The sequence below is a fragment of the Pygocentrus nattereri genome, chromosome 29, assembly GCF_015220715.1.
Source record: "Pygocentrus nattereri isolate fPygNat1 chromosome 29, fPygNat1.pri, whole genome shotgun sequence".
Lineage (NCBI taxonomy): Eukaryota > Metazoa > Chordata > Actinopteri > Characiformes > Serrasalmidae > Pygocentrus > Pygocentrus nattereri.
This window is the reverse complement of record NC_051239.1, coordinates 7,043,491-7,069,726: the sequence shown is the minus strand read 5'-3', so window position 1 is coordinate 7,069,726 and position 26,236 is coordinate 7,043,491. Positions and strand designations below refer to the sequence as shown.

Sequence of the window (26,236 nt, the reverse complement as noted above, 5' to 3'; positions counted from 1 at the left end):
ATGGTGAATACACACACACTAGGGGGCAGTGAGCACACTTGCCCAGAGCGGTGGGCCAGGGTTAGGTCTCTTGCTCAAGGACACCTCAGTCATGGACTGTCGGAACTGGGGATCGAACCGGCAACCTTCCGGTCACAGGGCCAGTTCCCTAACTTCCAGCCCACAACTGCCCCCTACATGCCCAGTGTTTCTGTAGCTCCTCAGTCTGTCTGTTCTGTGTCCAGATGGTGAAACCACACTACAGTTTCTACTACCCTCCTGTACTAGTGGAGGACAGAACAGAACACAGAGAGAGAGAGAGAGAGAGGGGGGGGGGGGTGAGAGAGGGGGAGAGAAAGACACAGAGAGAAAAAGAGAGGGGACAGAGTGGTGAGAGAGAAAAAAGGGGATAGAGAGAGAGAAGTGAGAGTGGGACAGAGTTGGTGGAGAGAGAAAGAAAGGAAAGAGTTGATGGGGAGAGAGAAAGGTGGGGGAGAGAAAGAAAGAGGGGAGAGAGAGAGTTGATGGGGAGAGAGAAAGAAGGAAGAAAGAGAAAGAGAGAGAGAGGTGGGGGAGAGAAAGAAAGGGGGGAAGAGAGGAAGAGAGAGTTGATGGGGAGAGAGAAAGAAAGAGGGGAGAGAGAGAGTTGATGGGGAAAGAGAAAGAAAGGTGGGAGAGAAAGAAGGGGGGAAGAGAGGAGAGCACAGAAGGGCCTTAAACGCTCAGATTGAGCAGCTATTCTTCCCTGTAATTCCTCTTTCATCTCCGATCAGCTTTGTGATGAGGTCAGACTCGGTCACCTGAACCACCTCACAGTGGAGTGTCTTTTTCAGGATCGCCTGCTGACCCGAGGGAAATGTCACTGCGCTCTGGGACGCAGCGCTGAGGGACAGACGTCCAGTCTGTTTCACACAGGAGAGACGAGACCATCTCTAATCTTCAGACACTCACAACAGTTTAATAAACACACTGACTGCAGGAGAGACAAGAGACAAATCGAGCTTAATACTGACCCTCTCACTCTCTCTCTCCCTCACTCTCTCTCCCTTTCTCTCACTCTCTCTCTCCCTTCCTCCTTTATCTCTCTCTCTCTCCCTCACTATCTCTCCCTTTCTCCTTCCCTTTATCTCTCTCTCTCCCTCACTATCTCTCCCTTTCTCTCACTCACTCTCTCCCTTCCTCCTTTATCTCTCTCTCTCTCCCTCACTATCTCTCCCTTTCTCTCACTCTCTCTCTCCCTTCCTCCTTTATCTCTCTCTCTCCCTCACTATCTCTCCCTTTCTCTCACTCACTCTCTCCCTTCCTCCTTTATCTCTCTCTCTCTCCCTCACTATCTCTCCCTTTCTCTCACTCTCTCTCTCCCTTCCTCCTTTATCTCTCTCTCTCTCCCTCACTATCTCTCCCTTTCTCTCACTCTCTCTCCCTCACTCTCTCTCCCTTTCTCTCACTATCTCTCCCTTTCACTCTCTCTCTCTCTCTCCCTTCCTCATTTATCTCTCTCTCTCCCTCACTATCTCTCCCTTTCACTCTCTCTCTCTCTCCCTTCCTCCTTTATCTCTCTCTCTCTCCCTCACTATCTCTCCCTTTCTCTCACTCTCTCTCCCTCACTCTCTCTCTACCTTCCTCCTTTATCTCTCTCTCCCTCACTATCTCTCCCTTTCTCTCACTCTCTCTCTCCCTTCCTCATTTATCTCTCTCTCTCCCTCACTATCTCTCCCTTTCACTCTCTCTCTCTCTCCCTTCCTCCTTTATCTCTCTCTCTCTCCCTCACTATCTCTCCCTTTCTCTCACTCTCTCTCCCTCACTCTCTCTCCCTTTCTCTCACTATCTCTCCCTTTCACTCTCTCTCTCTCTCCCTTCCTCCTTTATCTCTCTCTCTCCCTCACTATCTCTCCCTTTCTCTCACTCTCTCTCCCTCACTCTCTCTCCCTTTCTCTCACTATCTCTCCCTTTCACTCTCTCTCTCTCTACCTTCCTCCTTTATCTCTCTCTCTCCCTCACTATCTCTCCCTTTCTCTCACTCTCTCTCTCCCTTTCTCCTTCCCTTTATCTCTCTCTCTCCCTCACTATCTCTCCCTTTCACTCTCTCTCTCTCTCCCTTCCTCCTTTATCTCTCTCTCTCTCCCTCACTATCTCTCCCTTTCTCTCACTCTCTCTCCCTCACTCTCTCTCTACCTTCCTCCTTTATCTCTCTCTCTCCCTCACTCTCTCTCCCTTTCTCTCACTCTCTCTCTCCCTTCCTCATTTATCTCTCTCTCTCCCTCACTATCTCTCCCTTTCACTCTCTCTCTCTCTCCCTTCCTCCTTTATCTCTCTCTCTCTCCCTCACTATCTCTCCCTTTCTCTCACTCTCTCTCCCTCACTCTCTCTCCCTTTCTCTCACTATCTCTCCCTTTCACTCTCTCTCTCTCTCCCTTCCTCCTTTATCTCTCTCTCTCCCTCACTATCTCTCCCTTTCTCTCACTCTCTCTCTACCTTCCTCCTTTATCTCTCTCTCTCCCTCACTATCTCTCCCTTTCTCTCACTCTCTCTCTACCTTCCTCCTTTATCTCTCTCTCTCCCTCACTATCTCTCCCTTTCTCTCACTCTCTCTCTACCTTCCTCCTTTATCTCTCTCTCTCCCTCATTATATCTCCCTTTCTCTCACTCTCTCTCTACCTTCCTCCTTTATCTCTCTCTCTCTCCCTCACTATCTCTCCCTTTCTCTCACTCTCTCTCTACCTTCCTCCTTTATCTCTCTCTCTCCCTCACTATCTCTCCCTTTCTCTCACTCTCTCTCTACCTTCCTCCTTTATCTCTCTCTCCCTCACTATCTCTCCCTTTCTCTCACTCTCTCTCTCCCTTTCTCCTTCCCTTTATCTCTCTCTCTCCCTCACTATCTCTCCCTTTCTCTCACTCTCTCTCTCCCTTCCTCCTTTATCTCTCTCTCTCTCCCTCACTATCTCTCCCTTTCTCTCACTCTCTCTCTACCTTCCTCCTTTATCTCTCTCTCTCCCTCACTATCTCTCCCTTTCTCTCACTCTCTCTCTCCCTTTCTCCTTCCCTTTATCTCTCTCTCTCCCTCACTATCTCTCCCTTTCTCTCACTGTCTCTCTACCTTTCTCCTTCCCTTTATCTCTTTCTCTCTCCCTCACTATCTCTCCCTTTCTCTCACTCTCTCTCTCCCTTTCTCCTTCCCTTTATCTCTCTCTCTCCCTCACTATCTCTCCCTTTCTCTCACTCTCTCTCTCCCTTTCTCCTTCCCTTTATCTCTCTCTCTCGCCCTCACTATCTCTCCCTTTCTCACTCTCTCTCTACCTTCCTCCTTTATCTCTCTCTCTCCCTCACTATCTCTCCCTTTCTCTCACTCTCTCTCTCCCTTTCTCCTTCCCTTTATCTCTCTCTCTCGCCCTCACTATCTCTCCCTTTCTCACTCTCTCTCTCCCTTTCTCCTTCCCTTTATCTCTTTCTCTCTCCCTCACTATCTCTCCCTTTCTCTCACTCTCTCTCTCCCTTTCTCCTTCCCTTTATCTCTCTCTCTCCCTCACTATCTCGCCCTTTCTCTCACTGTCTCTCTACCTTTCTCATTCCCTTTATCTCTCTCTCTCTCTCTCCCTCACTGTCTCTCTACCTTCCTCATTCCTTTTATCTCAATCTCTACCTTCCTCCTTCCCTTTATCTCTCACTCTACCTTCCTCCTTCCCTTTATCTCTCTCTATCTACCTTCCTCCTTCCCTTTCTCTCCCTCTCTATCTACCTTCCTCCTTCCCTTTCTCTCCCTCTCTATCTACCTTCCTCCTTCCCTTTCTCTCTCTCTCTCTCTCTCTCTCTCTCTCTCCCTCTCTCTCTCTCTCTCTCTCTCTCTCTCTCTCTCTCTCTCAGGTGCAGAGTGAGTATGAGCGTTTGCGGGCCGCTCTGTGTGCAGTGACTGTGGAGAGAGATTGTGCTCTGTGGGAGAGGACTCAGCTCCAAGGCAAACTGGAGAACCTAGAGCAGGTGCTGAAGGTGAGGAACACTTTCTCCAGACATAATTTGGAAATTGTGTGAAAACTGAAAGACATTGTGCTGGTCTTTACATTGTGTGTAAATTTCATGATGAATGGACCAAAAGAAATGGCCCAAAGTGACTTGGGGGGGAAAATGTCTGGTTCCATTGACTTACAGTAAAAGTAAGCTACATTTTTCCTTCTCCTGTAAAGTTGCCATTTTCGAGATACGAGGTTCTGACAACAGCGATATATAGAGGGGGAATCACCCGAAAGAGGCCCTGAATATTCTGTTGTAGCTCCCGTCAGGATGAAGCAATCTGAACCAAAACATACACTACATACCTTGATGTATGTGTAATATTGCATTACATGTGATGCCGGAGGTGGTCTCCGTTTTCTGCCAGACACATGCAGGGGTACAGGGGTATGAACCTGGACGTTGTAAACGGGGGTTAAACATTGCGATGCATGTCCAGTACCTACCTCGTTTCTCCAAATGTGCAAATGATGTAAACATTTGGATCAGGCAAATTCAGTAAATCACTTTTTTCAGTGTACGGCTGGGCACTATGGCCAAAAATGTGATAATGATGTTTCTACATCTAATTACCGGTAATTATAATATCATTCCCTAATGCTTAGTTTTGGAACTGAATCATGTTTTCAACCATCCACCTCCTGTTTATTTCACATTAGTTCATTCTCATTAGTGTCAATAAAGTGATTTGTAACATGTTATATTTTGACATTTTGCTATAGGCTTATTTCACATGTCATGTAGAAAAACAAAACAGAGAAATTGATGTAGTTTATAATCGTTGCAAACAAGTTAAGCCAGCCCAACAGCCCAAAAATGCAAGCAAGGTTCAGAAAGCCTATTTTAAATGAATTGTTTTTGTGATGTCATACATCCACCCATTAAGCCTACAGCTTACGGTTTAGCCCCGCCCACTCACACTGAAGTTATAGTGTTTCAGCCCGGGCATATTTTTCAATACAGGACAGCTGGTCATCTCTGTTGTGTTTACATATCGCTGTTGTCGGAAAAAAAGCTCGCATCTCAATTTTTGCCATTTTTCAGTTTTTGACAAAATGTGAAAGTGCCTCTTACCCTTTACATTGTTTGTAAATTTCATGATGAACGGACCAAAAGAAATGACCCAAACTGACTTGGAAAAATGTCTTGCTCCATTGACTTGCATTAAAAGTAAAGTAGGTTTTTTCCTTCTCCTGTAAAGTTGTCGTTTTAAGTTTTCTTCAGTTTTTAGTTGAAATATTTGCCATTTATTGGGCAGAAATGACACTTTAATTTCTTGGTTGACAGAGTAAAACACTCTTTTGCTGAATGTACAGCTTTAGTCTGAGCACTGGCAGCTGTACTCTGTGCTGGTATGTAACCTGAATGACTGGCTGGCACAGCAGAGTGGAGCTGGACGAGTAAAGATTATACACAATTATTCAGCAGAGACCCTGCAGGTGTGAGGGCTCATCCATAATGGAGCTAATTTATGCTGGCGATGCACCTTACATGAACTCACTTTGGCTATTAGCGGCCAGAGGGGCGCTGGCTCTGAACGTGGAATGGCTGTGAGGTCACTCTGCCTGCCAAAGGTTGATGGACATTGACTGGTCGTCTGATCTCTGTTTGTTGACCTGGATGTTAAAACGCAGGATTTTTCACTGTGTTGTCAAATTAGGTCACCTAAACACTCATTTTGGCTGCAACTTTATTCTTTTGTGTGTGTTGCATAGACAATGTACCTAATCCCAGAGTTATGGTTTTGAAATTATTATTAGTTTTGCTTTTTATCTGGTTTTTAACTTTGGTTTTTGATTTCAGGTTAGCTTGAAGTTTGAAGGGTGCATTAATAGTTTTAGTTTATTTTTTATTTAGTTTTAGTTTAGTTTCAGTTAGTTTAATGGTTGCATTAATAGTTTTAGTTAGGTTGAAGTTATTTTTAAGGGTGTGTTAATAGTTATAGGTAAGTTTTTATTTAGTTTTACTTTAGTTTCAGTTAGGTTGAAGGTGTGAGTAGGTTTAATTTTTATTTTCTGAAAAGTAATTGTTTTTTTTTTTTTTAGTTTCAGTTTAGTTTTAGTTAGTTTTAAGTGTGTGTTAATAGTTTTAGTTTAGTTTGAGTTAGTTAAAAGTGTGTTAATAGTTTTAGTTTAGTTGCAGTTAGGTTTAAGCATGCGTTAATAATCTTAGTCTAGTTTGAGTTAGTTTTAAGGGTGCATTAATAGTCTTTAGATTGAGTTAGTTTTAAGAGTGTGTTAATAGTCTTAGTTTAGTTTGAGTTCATTTTAAAGGTGCTTTAATAGCCTTAGTTTAGTTTGAGTTAGTTTTAAGTGTGCGTTAATAGTCTTAGTTTAGTTTGAGGTAGTTTTAAGGGTGTGTTGATAGTTTTAGTTTAGTTTTTATTTAGTTTTACTTTTGTTTCAGTTCATTTTAAGGGTGTGTTAATAGTTTTTTTGTTTTCTCACTGTTACAAGTAATAGTTCTAGTTTAGTTTTACTTTAGTTTTAGTTTCAGTTTTAGTGTTATGGGAATGCTGTGACAGCAGGTATTTGATAAGAATAGAGTAAAATGAACACAACAGTAGATTGAGCTCAGTTCAGATCAAGCTTGCCTTAACGACAGATCCACTTCTAAACATGGTCATGATTTTTTCAGCAATTTTATTTGATTTTATATAGTTTGCAGTGGAGATTCTAGTTTTGATTTACTTTTTGTGTTTTTGGAAACTCGTTTTTTTTTTTTTTTTTTTGCAGTTAATGAGCACATTTTTCACTATTAGTTTTCATTTTACTAATAGTTTTAGTTCGTTTTAGTTCACTATAATTACCCCCATATAGAACTGTTTATAAATTTGCTTGTGGATACATGACCAGCAGAATATAAACATTTTGCTCACCTGCTTTTTGTATGAAAGCCTGTTTTTGCCATGTAGGAGAAAAAAGACGAACTCCAATTACATGAAAATAATGGCTTATTTTTAAGGGTGTGTTGATAGTTTTAGTTTAGTTTTTATTTAGTTTTACTTTTGTTTCAGTTCATTTTAAGGGTGTGTTAATAGTTTTTTTGTTTTCTCACTGTTACAAGTAATAGTTCTAGTTTAGTTTTACTTTAGTTTTAGTTTCAGTTTTAGTGTTATGGGAATGCTGTGACAGCAGGTATTTGATAAGAATAGAGTAAAATGAACACAACAGTAGATTGAGCTCAGTTCAGATCAAGCTTGCCTTAACGACAGATCCACTTCTAAACATGGTCATGATTTTTTCAGCAATTTTATTTGATTTTATATAGTTTGCAGTGGAGATTATAGTTTTGATTTACTTTTTGTGTTTTTGGAAACTCGTTTTATTTATTTTTTTTGCAGTTAATGAGCACATTTTTCACTGTTAGTTTTCTTTTTACTAATAGTTTTAGTTCGTTTTAGTTCACTATAATTACCCCCATATAGAACTGTTTATAAATTTGCTTGTGGATACATGACCAGCAGAATATAAACATTTTGCTCACCTGCTTTTTGTATGAAAGCCTGTTTTTGCCATGTAGGAGAAAAAAGACGAACTCCAATTACATCAAAATAATGGCTTATTTTCTCAAGATTTCTTTGGGAGTCCTTTGGGAATTGTACGATTTAGAGCATAACTTTTTTTCTACATACATCAAAGAATGCAGTGACTTTTCTGTCATGCAAACTCGTAAACCACAGAAACGGGAATGTGCAGGAATAATAAAGTAAGGAGTAGCTTGGAGACTTTACAAAGCCAAAGAGTCTCAATTATTATTTAGTCAAAGCTGCTCTTTGACAGCGTAAAATCTACCTAAGATATTAGAAAACAGGTGTTTAAAACACTGTTTTTCTAAAAATATTTGGTTTTAGTTGTTCTCCCCTTCATCAACTTGGCATGCACGGCAGGCACTTACACGCGTTTTTTTTTTTTTTTTCCATGGAGAAAAATAATAAATGCATTTGAAAATCTCTCTTTTTTCTTTCTGAGCTCAAACAACGGCAGTTCGTTAGCACCAAAAGTAAGATTTTTAAAAAGTTTTTCTTAAAGTTTTTCTTTTTTAAAGAGTTTTTCTCAGACGAACAGTCAGTATTTACTATCAGCCTCAGTAAAGTGTAAGTGGTTTTTATAATAATCTCCTCCTGGTCTTTAGCGCTTTGAGAAGGAAACATCTATAAAAGCGTCTGCAATGAGGTAAAAGCACAAGAGGGCAGTGAACGGCCCTTGGGACCAGTAGGTCTGTTTAGGAAAACATACTTTTTAATGCCAAAATTAAATTGGCAAAGGCAAATCAGCCAGTCTGCCCCAACATGTTCTCAACATGTATTTTTCATGTTCATGTTCTTTCTCTCATTTTTCAGCAAGCCAGCCTCCGTCTCCTGGTTGTGAGAGCGTAGCTGAGCTGAGCTGAGCTGATTCTTATAGAAGCGCAGTAGTTGACTGTAGTCAGTAGTTCAGTACTGCGAATAAATGACCAGAAACTTCACAATCTTACACCCGTTTCCCTCAAACGCTCATACCTACTACTGTGATAGGTAGGAGGCAGGCCAGGAGTGGGCATCTTGAACTGAAGGCAGCTGCCTCGATGTCTTGCTGCCTGTGCTGTCTCACAAGTCAGGCACCTACAACTGAAACGTGTTTGCCACTTCAAAGGCAGCGAATCATCCCGTCATTGCCAAGATACAACAGCTCACTGCTATCTGTTAGCATTAGATGCATCTTTTGCCTAGAAAAAAAAGCCTTTTAAAATGGCTAACATGCTGAACTTTTCATAACCAAAATAAAAAAGTACTGTATTTGCACACAAACCTGGAGTCTCTGTCCTCAGTGCTGCTGTTTTCTGCTATTTATTCCTAACTACATCAGCCCTGACACAAAGTATTAGCTGCCTTTAAAACCAGCCGAACAGAGGAACCTCAGCAGGCAGCGGGGAGCGTTTTATACGAATATTCAATTCAGTCAAGACTTGGTGCCTTTCTGCCTCAGGACCCTGTATGAGTAGGCCCCTGTATGAGTAGGCCCCGTGTGTTGTGCCTCAGATACAGCCAATATATTCCCATTATTGTGATAAATGATGTCACAGTATGCTTTTCTCACTCTCTGTGTCCCTTAGTTCTTCGAGAAAGCTGGTCACAAAAGAGAGCGTAGCGAGTCCTGTTTAACCTCTTAAATGGCCAGAATTTGGTTACACACTTCTATAACCTAAGAATAGCGCAACTGGTTTGCACTGAAGTCCCTGTAGTTGCTGAGTAATAAGCCCTAGTATATAATAAGCCTGAGATTTTATGGTGTTAACTGGATTTAGTGCAGCACAGTGTGTGAAATCGGGAGTAAAATTCAATGAAAGTCTGTTTTTTGTACTTTTTAAACACCAGTGCTTTGTCAATTCTGATTTATAAACCTCAAACAAAAAAATTTAAATATCATAATCCCCACCCCTAGAAGTTTTAGCTACACTGCTGGTATGAAGTGAGCAGGATTAGGTGGTAAGTGTGGAGATGATGATATGAATGTATATCCAGCAAGATGGTCCTGCTGGCCTTTCACAAAGTTGCAGATGCTCTGCTGAGTGGGCTGGTTTGATCGTCACTAAGTCACTTAGGCTACGTTTACACAGCAGGTTAAAGTGGCCCAAATCTGATTTTCTCAGCAAATCCAATTTTTTGGTTTGGCTGTTCACACCAGCTCTCAAACTGACCCGCATGAGCAAAAGAGCAATACTTCACATTGCTTCATGTGGCTCATCCAGAGGTAAACAGTCATGACGACTAACAAACACTAGTCGCTCCCGGTTTCGTCTTTGCCAGCATCTCAAGAGCGATTATGATGTTCCAGTGGTTGACAGCTGGGCTCATCACCCACAGCGTGTTCGAGTTAACCATAAAAAGGGCCCGGTATTCGTCCACGGCCACTTTGGTCAGTGTCCTCGGATTCTATAAACTGTTCTCTGGCACTGCAGCCTCGGACTCCTCCGGCATCACTCGGCCTTTTCGTTCGAAACCTTTTCAAACTCGGAGCGGCTGTGATGAGTCTCTTCTAATTTTTTGGTGCAGAAACATCAGCATAAATGTTTCAGTAGCGCAAGATTATGACGAATGTCGAGTTGGACTGACGTAAAAGTCGCATGAATTCCGATCTGGCTGTTCAGACAGAGTTGCATTGCCGCGGATCGGATACGGATCGGATTTCAGTACCACATATGAAAGCGTCTCAAATCGGAATTGAAAATGTCAGATTGAGTGCGGTTTCTGCTGTTCACACACACACGTGTGTCACATATGAGGAAAAAGACTGGATTTGTGCCACTTTTACCTGCTGTGTAAACGTAACCAAACAGATCTGTCTGCTCGCTCTGCATTATTTTTCTGCTTCTTATCTCATTTTTGCCATTAATGTCATTCTACCATTCATTTTATACTTATTTCCTCTTTTTCACTCCTAACTAGAGCCTGACTGATACAGCCTGGCCGATATTATCAGCGATATTGACGATTGTATCAGTTTCAGAGAAAATAGTGCTGGGAATGCCCCTGTAGTGAGCTATTTATTATTAAACCCCTGTTTAATAAAAAAAGTATTAAAGCCAGACTGAGCTGAAGAATCTGAACACAGAACGCCGTTACCATTCAACTAAGAGCATGTAAAGTGTGTAAAAATCTCACCCTTAGGATGAGAATAACAATCCGCAAAAAATTCCGGGTAGCCCCGCCCCAGCGCTGTAGGTCTTTGTAATTGAAGATGGTGAGTTGCTGCTGTTGGTCTGTTGAGCTTTTATTTCAGTTTAAGAGCTGTGATAAGTGAAAGCTCACAGTCGTATCCGTCGGAAGGCTCTTTTTAACTAAACCTGTAGACATAAAATTAAAAAAGAAAATGCATCTAAAATGTTATTGACCCATGTCTCTCAGTCTCTGCGGCTCTTATTCACTGCGTGTCTCTCTCACTCTGTCTCATTTCACTGTCTCTCTCTTTTTCTGTGTTTCTCTTATTTCACTCTGTCTCTCTCTCACTCTCTGTGTCTCTCCTTTCACTTTCGCCCTCTTATATCACTCTCTCTCATTTTGCACCGTCTTTCTCATTTCTCTCTCTGTATCTCTGATTTCATTCACTCTTTTATTATACTCTGTGTTGCCCTCATTTTTGCCCTGTCTCTCTCATTTCACTTCGTGTTCTCAATTCATTCACTCTCATTGTAGTGTGTGTCTCTCTCTCATTTCTCTCTGTGTCTCTCTCTCATTTCTCTCTCTGTGTCTCTCCCTCATTTCTCTCTGTGTCTCTCCCTTATTTCTCTCTGTGTCTCTCCCTCATTTCTCTCTCTGTGTCTCTCCCTCATTTCTCTCTCTGTGTGTCTCTCTCTCATTTCTCTCTCTGTGTCTCTCTCTCATTTCTCTCTGTGTCTCTCTCTCATTTCTCTCTGTGTGTCTCTTCCTCATTTCTCTCTCTGTGTCTCTCCCTCATTTCACACGGTGTCTGTCCCTCATTTCTCTCTCTCTGTCTCTCTCTCATTTCACACTGTGTCTGTCCCTCATTTCTCTCTCTGTGTCTGTCCCTCATTTCTCTCTCTGTGTCTCTCCCTCATTTCTCTCTCTGTGTCTCTCCCTCATTTCTCTCTCTGTGTCTCTCTCTCATTTCTCTCTCTGTGTCTCTCTCTCATTTCACACTGTGTCTGTCCCTCATTTCTCTCTCTGTGTCTCTCCCTCATTTCTCTCTCTGTGTCTCTCACTCATTTCTCTCTCTGTGTCTCTTCCTCATTTCTCTTTCTGTGTCTCTCTCTCATTTCACACTGTGTCTCTCCCTCATTTCTCTTTCTGTGTCTCTCCCTCATTTCTCTCTCTGTGTCTCTCTCTCATTTCTCTCTCTGTGTCTCTCTCTCATTTCTCTCTGTGTGTCTCTTCCTCATTTCTCTCTCTGTGTCTCTCCCTCATTTCACACGGTGTCTGTCCCTCATTTCTCTCTCTGTGTCTCTCTCTCATTTCACACTGTGTCTGTCCCTCATTTCTCTCTCTGTGTCTCTCCCTCATTTCTCTCTCTGTGTCTCTCCCTCATTTCTCTCTCTGTGTCTCTCTCTCATTTCTCTCTCTGTGTCTCTCTCTCATTTCACACTGTGTCTGTCCCTCATTTCTCTCTCTGTGTCTCTCCCTCATTTCTCTCTCTGTGTCTCTCCCTCATATCTCTCTCTGTGTCTCTTCCTCATTTCTCTTTCTGTGTCTCTCTCTCATTTCACACTGTGTCTGTCCCTCATTTCTCTCTCTGTGTCTCTCCCTCATTTCACTCTCTGTGTCTCTCCCTCATTTCACACGGTGTCTGTCCCTCATTTCTCTCTCTGTGTCTCTCTCTCATTTCTCTCTCTGTGTCTCTCCCTCATTTCTCTCTCTGTGTCTCTCCCTCATTTCTCTCTCTGTGTCTCTCCCTCATTTCTCTCTCTTTGTCTCTCTCTCATTTCTCTCTCTGTGTCTCTCTCTCATTTCACACTCTGTGTCTCATTCTTATTTCACTGCCTGTGTCTTTCTCTCATTTCTTTCTCTGTGTCTCTCTCATTTCTCTTTCTCTCTCTGTGTCTCCCTCATTTCTCTCTGTCTCTCTCTCATTTCTCTCTCTGTGTCTCTCTCTCATTTCACACTCTGTGTCTGTCTCTCATTTCACTCTGTGTCTCATTCTTATTTCACTGCCTGTGTCTTTCTCTCATTTCTTTCTCTGTGTCTCTCTCATTTCTCTTTCTCTCTCTGTGTCTCCCTCATTTCTCTCTGTGTCTCTCTCTCATTTCTCTCTCTGTGTCTCTCTCTCATTTCACACTCTGTGTCTCATTCTTATTTCACTGCCTGTGTCTTTCTCTCATTTCTTTCTCTGTGTCTCTCTCATTTCTCTTTCTCTCTCTGTGTCTCCCTCATTTCTCTCTGTCTCTCTCTCATTTCTCTCTCTTTGTCTCTCTCTCATTTCACACTCTGTGTCTGTCCCTCATTTCTCTCTCTGTGTCTCTCTCTCATTTCTTTCTCTGTGTCTCTCTCATTTCTCTCTCTCTCTCTGTGTCTCTCTCATTTCTCTCTGGGTATCTCTTTAATTTCTCTCTGTGTCTCTTATTTTACTCTGTGACTCTTATTTCTCTCTCTGTGTCTCTCTCTCATTTCTCTCTCTGTGTCTCTCCCTCATTTCCCTCTCTGTGTCTCTCCCTCATTTCTCTGTCTTTGTCTCTCTCTCATTTCACACTGTGTCTGTCCCTCATTTCTCTCTCTGTGTCTCTCTCTCATTTCACACTGTGTCTGTCCCTCATTTCTCTCTCTGTGTCTCTCCCTCATTTCTCTCTGTGTCTCTCCCTCATTTGTCTCTCTTTGTCTCTCTCTCATTTCACACTGTGTCTGTCCCTCATTTCTCTCTCTGTGTCTCTCTCTCATTTCACACTGTGTCTGTCCCTCATTTCTCTCACTGTGTCTCTCCCTCATTTCTCTCTCTGTGTCTCTCTCTCTCTTTCTCATTTCTCTCTCTGTGTCTCTCCCTCATTTCTCTCTCTTTGTCTCTCTCTCATTTCACACTCTGTGTCTGTCCCTCATTTCACACTCTGTGTCTCATTCTTATTTCACTGCCTGTGTCTTTCTCTCATTTCTTTCTCCGTGTCTCTCTCATTTCTCTCTCTCTCTGTGTCTCCCTCATTTCTCTCTGTGTCTCTCTCTCTCATTTCTCTCTCTGTGTCTCTCTCTCATTTCTCTCTCTGTGTCTCTCCCTCATTTCTCTCTGTCTCTCCCTTATTTCTCTCTGTGTCTGTCTCTGATTTCTCTCTCTGTGTCTCTCCCTCATTTCTCTCTGTGTGTCTCTCTCTCATTTCTCTCTCTGTGTCTCTCCCTCATTTCTCTCTGTGTGTCTCTCTCTCATTTCTCTCTCTGTGTCTCTCCCTCATTTCTCTCTGTGTCTCTCCCTCATTCCTCTCTGTGTGTCTGTCCCTCATTTCTCTCTGTGTGTCTCTCTCATTTCTCTCTGTGTCTCTCTCTCATTTCTATTCTCGGTGTCTCTCCCTCATTTCTCTCTGTGTCTCTCCCTCATTTCTCTCTCTGTGTCTCTCCCTCATCTCTCTCTGTGTGTCTCTCTCTCATTTCTCTCTGTGTCTCTCTCATTTCTCTCTCGGTGTCTCTCCCTCATTTCTCTCTCTGTGTCTCTCTCTCATTTCTTGGTGTCTCTCCCTCATTTCTCTCTCTGTGTCTCTCTCTCATTTCTCTCTCTCTCTCTTTCTCATTTCTCTCTCTGTGTCTCTCTCTCTCTTTCTCATTTCTCTCTCTGTGTCTCTCCCTCATTTCTCTCTCTCTTTGTCTCTCTCTCATTTCACACTCTGTGTCTGTCCCTCATTTCTCTCTCTGTGTCTCTCTCTCATTTCACACTCTGTGTCTCTCTCTCATTTCTCTCTCTGTGTCTCATTCTTATTTCACTGCCTGTGTCTCATTCTTATTTCACTGCCTGTGTCTTTCTCTCATTTCTTTCTCTGTGTCTCTCTCATTTCTCTCTCTCTGTGTCTCCCTCATTTCTCTCTGTGTCTCTCTCTCTCATTTCTCTCTAGGTGTCTCTCTCTCATTTCTCTCTCTGTGTCTCTCCCTCATTTCTCTCTGTCTCTCCCTTATTTCTCTCTGTGTCTGTCTCTGATTTCTCTCTCTGTGTCTCTCCCTCATTTCTCTCTGTGTGTCTCTCTCTCTCATTTCTCTCTCTGTGTCTCTCCCTCATTTCTCTCTCTGTGTCTCTCTCTCATTTCTCTCTCTGTGTCTCTCCCTCATTTCTCTCTGTGTCTCTCCCTTATTTCTCTCTGTGTCTCTCCCTCATTTCTCTTTCTGTGTCTCTCCCTCATTTCTCTCTCTGTGTCTCTCTCTCATTTCTCTCTCTGTGTCTCTCTCTCATTTCTGTCTCTGTGTCTCTCTCTCATTTCTCTCTCTGTGTCTCTCTCTCATTTATTTGTCTCTTTTGGCTTCTGGTTCAGAAGTGCTTTACTGGCATGAAAGTTACATTTTTCATTATTGCCAAAGCAATTAACACATTCATCTCTCTCTCTCTCTCTCTCTCTCTCTCTCTCTCTCTCTCTCTCTCTCTCTCTCTCTCTCTCTGTCTCTCTCTCTCTCTCTCTGTCGTAGCATATGCGTGAGGCTGCGGAGAGGAGGCAGCAGTTAGAGTTGGAGCATGAGCAGGCCCTGGCCGTCCTTAGTGCCAAGCAGCAGGAGATCGACCTTCTGCAGAAGGTGAGAGGTTGGAGCAGACAGCAGGTCCAGCTCTGCTTGTTTTGGGGTCAAAGGTCCAGCGGCTTTGTAACACTGCCTGTGCCGCTGGCATCTTCCTACAGCCGGGGTAGATCATTCACAATCACGCCGTGCTGGCCGGCCATTGCTGCGTCCAGCTGCTCCTAGTAACACCCCATTTGAACCCTGCTACATAACATCGACATAGTCCTGTCATAAACATGCCAGTTGTAATGACAGAACCTGTCTGTAATTCTAACAGTGTCATGTTATCATTACTGTTTATTTTCATGACAGATGTCATGATGTTTGAGGTCATGACAGCCTGTAGCACATGCTCATTTTTGACCTTCATTTGGAGTGTATTATATGGCAGATTTCATGGAGCTCAATCACAGCAGTACCATAAACATGTCACGGCACATGTCAGAATTTTCACGGCAGGATATAACAATGCCACGTTATCATTGTTATCAAAAAATCATGTTTATGACATGTTTTTATCCAGTCTTGTCTAAAATGTCTGAGAAGCACTTTTCTTATGATTTCTTATACACTGTAAAAAATGCAGTCAGGTCAACTTAAAATGATATGTCAATCTACTGCACTGCCTCTTTTGTGTTAACCCGAGAGCAATAGCGTTCACTCAACCCGAACTTCTTAGTTCAATTAAAAGTAGTCTTAAAAATAAAGGTTCTTGGCTTGGGTGTACGGTTCTAGTAAAAACGTTTAATTGGTATGAAACCCTTAGGTTACGTGAAGGTTCTTCTACACTCATACATCTCATAGACTCTGTTCAGACAGGGTGAACACAGTAGAAGCAGCTGTCATTGCTTCGTTCCAGCGGATATACATGGAGCTTGGATGGCATAGAGCTTGGCCTAGTTCACTGACAAGGTGGCCCAATCCATATAAACTGGAACGTATTAAAATGCATTGAAATATGTTTTGTTTATATTTTGTAGCGCATGGACAAATAGGGGGTGTGATGAAACAAATATTCTAGGTTGGACACAGTTTTCAGTTCTGAGGTTAAGATTCTGTTTAAGTTTTGAGTCTTTTTCAGTCTTGATTTTACTCTGATTCTATACTTCACACTGATTTTGGCTAGGTTTTAGTGTTAAAGGCTGCAAATGGTCATGTCTTTGCAAAATATTCATCCTTTTTCATCCTAGTTATGCCAGTCTCCGTTGTTTCATGTTGCACCACAAAAAAACTAATCACACCTGCGGTACTCTGAGTGATGTGGTGCTGTGACTGGAGCAAAGTGAGATGAAACTACAGAAGGATTTAAGGTTTGCTTATCCTATTAATCACATAACAAGGCCATCAATTAATTGACCATGGAAATAACCTTTAGCAGCAGCTGAGGTTTGAAACCTGAGAGCGGAGGGCTGTTTGTTTGTATTTATTAATTTATTTATTTGACTGGTTTGCCAGGGGGCTGCAGGTCATGCCCTTTCTTCTGGCAGGGTCAGCTGTCTCCTGTACCTGCCAGGCTTCATTTGGATTCAGAGCGAATACCACATTTCTGCATTCAGGCCTGGGCTGATTGTTACCAGGCATCAGAATTCCCCCCAGGCGTAACCGCTTCTGACTGTAAATCCTCTCCTCTGAGAGGAGTCTGAAGAACCTTAATGGCACTTTTTTCCCCCTTTTTGTCCAGTTGTGATCTTCGTTAGTCAGTCGTGTTGAACTTTTTGGAATGTGCTGAGTATCTAAACCTCCAAAAGGCGTTTTTGTGTGTAGATGTTGTGAATCGCTCCATATAATGTCATTGTGTTCCCTGTAAAAGCCCTACAGTCATTGATTGTCTTCATGCTATCGAAGTCGAAGTCGCAGTTTTTGACAGTGGTAGCAAAAACATGGTGTGATTGTTTAATTATATAATTGAAAAAACTCTTATTAAATATATAATTGGGAAAAAAAATCGCTTCCATGAGTAAATAAGTGGATTTTTTGCTTATGTTATTGATTGTTGTGCTTACAGTCTTGTTTTTGCAGTAAGAAAAATAACATCCTTTACAGTTTTATGATGGTTTTATCGTTTTTTAAAGTAGAAACTCGCTGAAAAGTCTGTTAAATGTAATCGAACGTAAATGTGGCTTATTGTGTAAGGCGAGGCACAAACTACTGGAACCTTTATTAGCATTTAACCTCTGCAAGGAGAAATGAGCTTTGTTTAATTCTACTGGGAATTCTCATGATTGTTATGATTGACTTTATAATGCCGTGTCAGCACAACTAGTGCTAAGGTAAATAGTAGCGAGATTGCTAATGCAAGCTTTGCTTGACTCCTCACACAAATCTGTGTAAATGGAGAGGTTTTTGTGAGCGTGTGGACCAGAACAGTAGGGCTCATTTGATGTCAGCCCATAACTGAAGCTAGCTAGAACTAATGAGTAAGTCAGCTGTTTAGCTAAATGGAATGATTTGGATTGAACGAAAATAAGAATTGTGTTGATTATGATGGTTCCAGATGTCTCTCAAAATCACAGGAAATTAAGTATAACCAGTTAATTCCGGTTTAAATTGGTTCTCGTTTTTTGAATAATTAGGTAAATTATTATAATATTTTTGAAATGTTATATTAAACACTTTGCTGTAATTATGTCCCTGCTGAAGAAGCAGCATAGTTGCTGGTCTAGTGTTAGTCTGGTGCTGGTTCAGCTTGACACCCAGCATGGTCATGCTGCTTGACCAGCATACCAGCATCCAAAACACGACATATGCTGGTTTTGCCGGTGATCAGCATTGCTGCTGACCAGCGTAGCGGCACCCAAAACACATCGCTGCTGTCGGAACAAAACCTTGTATCTCCAAAATGGTAACTGTACAGGAGAAGGAAAAAACATACTTTACTTTTAATGTAAGGCAGCGGAACCAGACTTTTTTTTCTAAGTCATTTCGGGTCGTCTCTTTTGGTCCATTCCTCATGAAATTTACAATGTAAATCAAATCAAATCACATTTATTGTCACATCACGTTTACACAGGTGGAAAGTGAGTGAAAATCTTAGGTGCATAGCCCCCTTATATATATATAGGGTAACAGGTATTTTCAAATTATGTCAAAAACTAAAAAACGTCAAAAATGGAGATACAAGGTTTTATTCCAACAACAGCTGGTTTTGCTGGTGACCCGTCTATGATGGTCTGCGCTGGCTTTTCTAGCAGAGGTAACTTATAATGGTTCATGGGCAGTAGAAAAACTCAGTAAGCGGTGAGTGATGAGAGAATTCACCACAGTTACCACGGCCCTGTTTTCGAGCGGGACGGTTGTAATGGAGCTGTATGTCAGCTGTATTTCAGAGAGCTCAGTGATGCTCTCTGCTCATTTCGGCCTGATCTGAATGCCGTCGAGGGGATGAGCAGAGTTCCAGTGTGTGGCTGTGGAGAGCAAATTGCTCAGTAATGAAACGGTGGAACAGGTGATCAAATCTGACAGTGTGTGTGGAGAGTGTGAACATTAGTCACCCTGTAACGTTTTACACACTCTCGTTCTCTCTCTCGCTCTCTCGCGCTCTCTCTCTCGCGCTCTCTCTCTCACTCTCTCTCTTTTGCACTCCTTTATTACAGCTTCCATTCTTGTCAGGAGACTCACTTTCAGTGTTTCATAGAAATCTGCAGGGATATTTTTCTACCTCCAGAGTTCAGTCTTAGAAGTTGGTTGCAATTTTTTGCAACCCCAGTCCCAGCCAGCTTGTACTTAATGGCCATTCCGACTGGAAATTAAACTAATGTAGGGTAGTCTGTGACTTTTGCCACATAGAGAGCCTTGCACACACATATGCACTCACTTAAACGTACACCCACACCTTTATGAAAGCAAGCAATCAGAAACCCGCCACAGCAAAAGACCCCCCACATACACTCCAGCCGTATAATCACTAAACAAACAGCACGATCTAAAACAATTTTCTTCCTCCTCATCCATCCTGCCAGGCCGCTGTGTCTCTGTGCATAATTTCAGGGCAGCTGAAGCTGATTGTTGCACTGTTTTTCAGAGAACTTTCTCTGTGTTTGCGCTCTGATTGCACGTGAAGCGTAGCTTATGTGTTTGAGCAGATGTTCTTTTATCCATATGGATCAGTTTTGCTCTCAACAGCTGCTGTTCAGTCTCACTGCGTAAACCTACAGTCTTACTGAAGTTCAGCACCCCTTGAAGTCCACTCTTCCACAGCTCTGAGTTAGTTAGTGTGTTAGGAAAGAGTGTTTTTTTTTTCTTGGCTGATTTAAAACTACGTCTGTTATCTTTGCTGTTTAACCTTTTTTACATTGTTGCATTGTGGTACTTTGATTTGAATATGAATCTTTAATTTCGTTAAATTTGGAAAGTTGGTTTTGCCACTGTTGTAAGGTGTTATAATATAACCATTAAAATGCCAGGCTTATTACATATTAAGGCCTTTTATTCAGTACAGGGACTTAAATTATAATTCTTAGGTTGAAGTGTGTAATAAAAGTTTGGTTTCGCTGGCAGGCACTGGCGAATTAAGGGGTGTTTTTAGGCGTTACAGTGATTTTACCACAGGTAAGGAGTGTTGTCAGGGGTATTATAAGCTGTCACAGTGATTTTACCACAGTTAATGGGTGTTGTAAGGCACTACAGAGAGTGTATCCTGGTAATGGGTGTTGTAAGGTGTTATGGTGATTTTACCATGGTTAAGGCGCGTGGTAAGGGGTGTTATAAGACATTACAGTGATTTTACCATGGTTAATAGGTGTTGTAAGGCATTACATTGATTTTGCCATGGTTAAAAAGTGATGTAAGGGGAATGTCACATTGATTGTACCATTGGTAACTGTTGTTTTAAGGCATTACTTTGGTTTTACCAAAGTTTACCAATGTTGTCCAGTGTTCCAGTGATTTTACCATGGTTAAGGCGTGTTGTAAAGGGTATTATAAGCCATCACAGTGATTTTACAATGGTGTTATTAGGTATGGCATGGTGGTTAAGGAAATATGGTAAAATGCACCAATGATCTATAAATAATCACTTATAATCTTTGCAATAAACAGTACACGGTATAGTTTGTTTACCATAGTCTGTGGTTGCTGAGCAGCATAACTGTAAAATTGTATTATTTGAGCTATTTAAAATAAATAACTGGCAACATAATATTCAGTAAAATATGCACTCATGTTCTGACCAGAATGCAAAAATAAAAACATGTCACTGCCAACTGGCAGATATCATATGATGGATATGTGTTGTTTTAATAGTCAGTTTTATGAAAATAACTCCTTTGTGTATTCAGTCTATATTTAAACATAATTCTAATATAAGATTTTATGTTGCATTTAATTTCCTAAAGAATCAGAATTGAATATAATTGTGAGGTCAGAGATACACACACTTATTACCTATTAGATATAGGAGGAATAGCACTGATTGAACTGTTACAGGTTTCTTTCAGCTACATGCAGGAACAGATTTCTGGAACTTTCAATATACCTTCTGTACTCATCCACTCCAGTTCTCTTTTTTATTTGCTCTCAAAGGAACTGGACTACAGTTTTTCTTAGTTCTTAGGCTTAGCCGAGTTTTGATTTTGATTGATATTTGTGATATTCATGTCAATCTGAATTGTTTGTGTGACATTCATTTCTTCTGACTGCAGGCTCAGGTTGAGGCCAAAAAGGAACATGAAGGTGCCGTCCATTTGTTAGAGGTGAGAATGCAGTTGTGTTTGTGTTGGTGTGTGTGTGTGTGTGTGTGTGTGTGTGTGTGTGTGTGTGTGTGTGTGTGTGTGTGTGTGTGTTTGTGTGAAGCATATGTGCCTCAGTCTGTAGCTTGAAGTTAGAGATAAAGTTCGTGTCATTTCATTTCCAAAATATCTTCCTCATACTGGTGGACATCACTGGCCACCATATGAGTGATATTTAAAAGTTTTTTTGGTTAACAGAAAGTGTTGAGTAGGGCTGTCACTGTCGATTGTACTGATTATTTCGATGATTAATCAAATAATCTGTGCCAGGCAATAACAATGAACTTCAAAATCATTTAAAAATAGTTTACTGTCAAATTTTAAAAAGGATATCTCTGAAATTCAGGGTATGTCTTCTAAGTCCACTTAAAAGGCATTATATTGGTACCACCAGTTATTAAATGAACGTCTCTCTCCATAGCCAGGTATTTTTTATGTACTTTTCACAGCTGTGCATAACACTATATAGCACTGTTTACCACTGAAATCTAAACTTTATAAAAAGCCAGAGTACCACTCCTACGATCATGCTACTTTAATTTCCAACGAAGACGCAGTGCCTCAGTGGTTTCAGTATTATTTAAGTGGAGGGCTAGTATTGATTTACTGCCCACACTAGGTTTAATACTACTTAGTCTAGCTTTATTTCAATAAACCCTTCAGAAAAGTGTAACACTAAAAATTACTGATGTAGCCTGTTATCCTGTTAACTGGTATCTGCCACGCTGGTCTGCCTAGACTTACTTTAACAACATCTTTAACTTCATATACACTGGATCCTGCTGGTGTGGGTTTCCTCCATTTCAAAAGCACTTTGTGTGCTGACAGCTCCCTCTTGTGGAGAATCTTTAGACTGTGGAACACAGCTTCATAGCGACATGTGAAACCATGGAGAATGTATATTTTGATCAACTTCTTCTATAATCAAGTAATTGATTATAATCAAGTATTGTTTAATTTTGTGACAGCCCTAATTAGGAATATTCAAAAATAATGAATTGGCATAGCCACAGATGTTGTAATTCTATCTAAAAGACAGGAAATTATTATTTATTTTCTGTGTTCTTTTCACTGGCAAGCTAGTAAATTTAACTTCTGCATTTAACAGACATGTATGTATTCTCATGTACCATTGTTTATCACACTTGAGCATTTGAGTTGACTTAATCAATGATTTTGCATGCTTTTCTTTTGGGTTATGGCTTTTTAAAGCACTTCTGATCTAGACTGTTCGTAAGTGTGAAAGTTTGCTTTGGGTTCTTACATCTCTTGTCACTGTGTTATTGGTCTTTTTTGCATATACAGAATCACTTGGACAGCATGCAGGTATTGGCCAGTTATTTTTCCTCCAACGTGTTCCCATTCTACCCCCCCATTCTCCCCCCTCCTACAGGGAAATATCCCCCTCTCAGTGTTACTGTGCACCTCCATGTTCATGACCGTAGCACTAGTGTGGCCTGTAGTAGTGATATTTATGTCCTCAGCCCAAGATGAAAAGCAGCTTCGGACAAGCTACGTTCATCTGTGGGACGTTTCGTATCAATGTACTTTCATTTGTTTCTTCACATTTCTGAAGAAAAATGTCCACAACCCTGAAAGTCTAACACAGCCTTTCATGATGATGTTTGCGTAGCACTAAATGACTAACAACCTTTCACTAATTCTTGTCATAAACACCCAATCGGGCGTCGCTGAACCAGATTCACCAAGTGTACGTTTTCCAGAGGTGGAAAGTAAGAGATTGCAAGTCTTTGCTACTGGAACACATCTCATATCTCCAAAATGGTGCCATTGTAAGAGAAGCTAAAAACACTCTTTATTTTTAATGTAACTGAATCTAACACGTTTTTTTGGACCACTGGGACCATTTGGACCATTTCTATTGGTTATTGCATTGTGGAATGCTCAATATAAAGGGCAGCTGGAGTTGTCAAATTATGTTCAAGAAGCAAACAAACAAACAAACAAACAAATCGCTGCTGTCAGACCAAAACCTCATATCTCCAAAAAGATCACTTTATAGGAGAAGGATAAAACATGCTTTAGTTTTAATGTAAGTCAATGGAACCAGACGTCATTTTGAGCCGTTTCTTTTGGTCCATTCATCATGAAATTTATACACAATATGAAGGACAGGAAGTATTTTCTAATTATGTCAAAAACTGAAAAACAACAAAAACGGAGATATGAGATTTTGGTCCAACAGCAGCAAAATAGATGTTATAGAAGGTTTGGATCTGAATGAACGACTCTTTTGACTCTTGTTACAGAACCTGAGTACAATTCATCGGCAATAATTAAATCAAATTACTTTTACTTGTTGAGTATTCTTAATGAAATATTAAGCTTCATATTTTAATTTTTACTAGTCTTTACAGTTAAAACCTGGCTGCCCTTTTAATGAATCAAATTTCAACATAAGGGAGCAAGTAGCTAGCTGGCTAACTAAGTCTAGCTAGTTCCTGCGTTCTTTTACTGTTTAAATTTTATTGGTCTCACTTTATTTGGATGGTCCACGAAAGTCCCCTATAGATTATCTACAAATGTTCAAATTGTTAACAAACTGTCTGTTGAAAATCATTTGATTCTAAACTGTGGTGGGTTTAGGATTGGGATTTGGACCAGGATTAGGACTAGGAGCAGGGTGAGGGTTGGGTTTAGGTTTTGGGTTAAGTTTAAGGTTAGGGTTAGGATTAGAGCAGGTTTAGAGTTCAAGAAAATTATGGTGAATTAAGTACATATTTAGCTGAATGTAATCTACAAAGCATCTAAAGTGCACTATCCAAATAAAGTGTTACCATTTTATTTTGCTGTCCAAGAGCACAAAACACATCAGCTCTTAATTACGCTGAATGCTGTCGCTTATATGTTTTACTTTGTGTGCCTGTTAGCTAGATTAGCTTGCACCCTTTAGCTAAGTTGCGCTTGGGTAGCCAAGAAACCTAATGTGACTTTCAGCAATGGATCTTCTTTCTGTAAAGCACATATTAACCTAAGCAGACTGAAAGTAATTACGCAAGTAGTTTTTGAATAAACAAGTACCTTTACTTGAGAACTGTTTTGAAGTCAATGTTTTTTGTGTTGTTACATAAAACAACACTTTTACATGCAACTGTTAAACCTACAGCAGGTTAGTAGTTCATTCACATTGAAGCTGTTAGGATTGCAATTCAGTGGAACAAAAAGAAGTTTTAAAACGATCATATAAACTATTAATATGGCTGCTTTTGGCACACAAAACCACACAAACGTCATAACTTTAGATATAAAATCTAAGAAAATTTGTGATTTGCAGTCCTCTTTCCATCTAGGATATTCGCTTATTTTTGTTGAAGTTTCTGTTATTGTAGAAATAAAACAGGCTGGCCACTTGCAGCAATTCCTGATTGGGTTTTTGACACTACATCAGAGTGAAAGGAGCTAATATGTGGAGTCTATGAAGTGTATACCATCATTCTTTTAGTTTAATAGCCCCCTTAGCCTTTTGGTCACCTCTTTCTGTTCAAGGCATCTGATGTCATTTGTTGTTTTTTTTTTAATCTGTCCTGAAGAAAGAGTAGCCCAAACCCAAGACCCTTCTGCAACAGGAATGGCCTACTGAGCGTCTCTTGTTTCACCTTCTGTATCTCCTGCTTTTTTCTGGTTTTACTTAATACTGTTGTCTGTTACCATGTAAACACATCACATCGCAGCGATTTACAGCTTGAATAGTTCAGCAAAAAAAAATTCAAATTTTAAAAACCATATTTTGCCTTTATTTTAAATATTGTCAGTCAACCAAGTTTGCTTCTTTGGGTTTGCACCATAGACATACATACCTAGATGTCGCGTTGGGTCCAGCCAGGCAGGCCAACTGTGCCGCCGTTTTGGGGCAGTCAGATACTGTCCAAATTTTTTACTTCAAGAATATTGTACTCAGAAAGCGGCATAGGATTATATAACATTTATGTGTAGATATGGCCATGTGGTTGGTCAGGCACAGAAAACTTGTTGATGTTATTGTTTTTCCTCTTTACAATGATGGTTAATGCTTTGTAGCTTGGTAAGTTAGCATTCCTGAATTCATGTAAATATTCATAATAGATTAACTTTAGCACCTTCTTACACGAACCTGAAGTTAGCTTTTTATATGCCAGCTTCTTGTTCGAATTTTCCCATTCCACCTTAAATGGTGCATCTTCAGCCACCAGAAAGTATGCTGTACCACTTAAGGTGGAACAGGAAAACTTGAACAAGAAGCTGGCGAATAGGAAGCCAACTTCTTACTGTGTTTTAGAGGGTTTATTTTGTTTTTATGTGAATTAAGATTAGAATGATTCACACATTGGTAGATTTGCTTGTTTGAGATTGTTTTTCTCCTGCTAAACTCTGTTTTTAATGTCAGGTACAGACTGAATACTTTCTTGCTGGTCCAGATGGCTAATTGGCACAATCAGTTATTACTGAAATAAAAGCTACTGAGAGCAGTCCATGCAGCCTTGATTACTCCATGTCTGAAAATGGTAAAGAAACAAATTTGGTGAAAATCGGTTGAGTAATAAGGAAACTGTGGCTGATTTAGTCCTGCGACTCTTCGTTTCTCTATACAAGTCAATTTGTTCACAAGCCGATCTTGACCTCTCCAACATGGCGGACACGAAGATGTATCGCCTCAGATAGGAAACCATAGACAACGCAGCATCTATGAATGTATATCAACGTTTTGCACTATAGCTGTGAAGCTAATGTAGCTAACAAGTAAAATGGGCAAATATATTAGCTTCAAAACGGCTGTTGCTTCTGTTTTCTAGCTTTGCAACGAACACCGTTAGCTATGTGACATCTAGTTCTATAGATAACAGTATGGCATACAGCACTGGAAACCACATCCCTGCTGAAAAAGACACCTGTTACACCATTAGCATCCTTTACACTGTGTTGTCAACCCAGCAGGAAAACGCACAGTACCATTAGCAACTACTGAACACCACCAGGAACCAGCAGACACTTTTAAGGCTCCTGTGATGTTTTCTCAGCAGGGTTAAGCCAATTTATTTGATAGTACTCACCAACACAACACTGTTTATGGAATGGTAAGATGACTTAGGCAGTTAGTGCATTGCTAACTAGTTGAGTATAAGCTTCAATAGGTTTGTAGCTCCAGCGCTAAACTGAAGAAGCAAACTTCAGACACCAAACATGTCATGGCTGATTGGCTGTGCTAATGGTAAGGAGAAAAGTATTGACATTTGGTTTTTTTGCAGAACTATTTGATCAACAAAACCTGAAAACTGGCCAGAGGAGTCTCGTAAAAGGAGATGAATGAGTTTGGTGCAGTCAGGTTTTTGTGAGAGGGCTTGGTTGATTGTGTAGCTAAAAT

The 26,236-nt window shown here is 40.9% G+C and overlaps 1 protein-coding gene across 10 annotated transcripts in view; it reads left to right on the top strand.

Annotated features, from left to right (window-relative positions):
* The window catches only part of rimbp2 (RIMS binding protein 2), a 279,113-nt gene that overhangs the window by 179,408 nt on the left and 73,469 nt on the right, over positions 1–26,236 (top strand). For 7 of the 10 annotated variants that reach the window (XM_037536053.1, XM_037536059.1, XM_037536058.1 and 4 more), the window contains 4 exons: positions 3,841–3,963; positions 15,065–15,169; positions 20,791–20,841; positions 22,183–22,203. In XM_037536053.1, coding sequence (XP_037391950.1) covers positions 3,841–3,963; positions 15,065–15,169; positions 20,791–20,841; positions 22,183–22,203 — 300 coding nt within the window. The remainder of the gene's footprint in view (positions 1–3,840; positions 3,964–15,064; positions 15,170–20,790; positions 20,842–22,182; positions 22,204–26,236) is intronic. The other 3 variants (XM_037536057.1, XM_037536063.1, XM_037536054.1) reach the window with 2 other exon arrangements.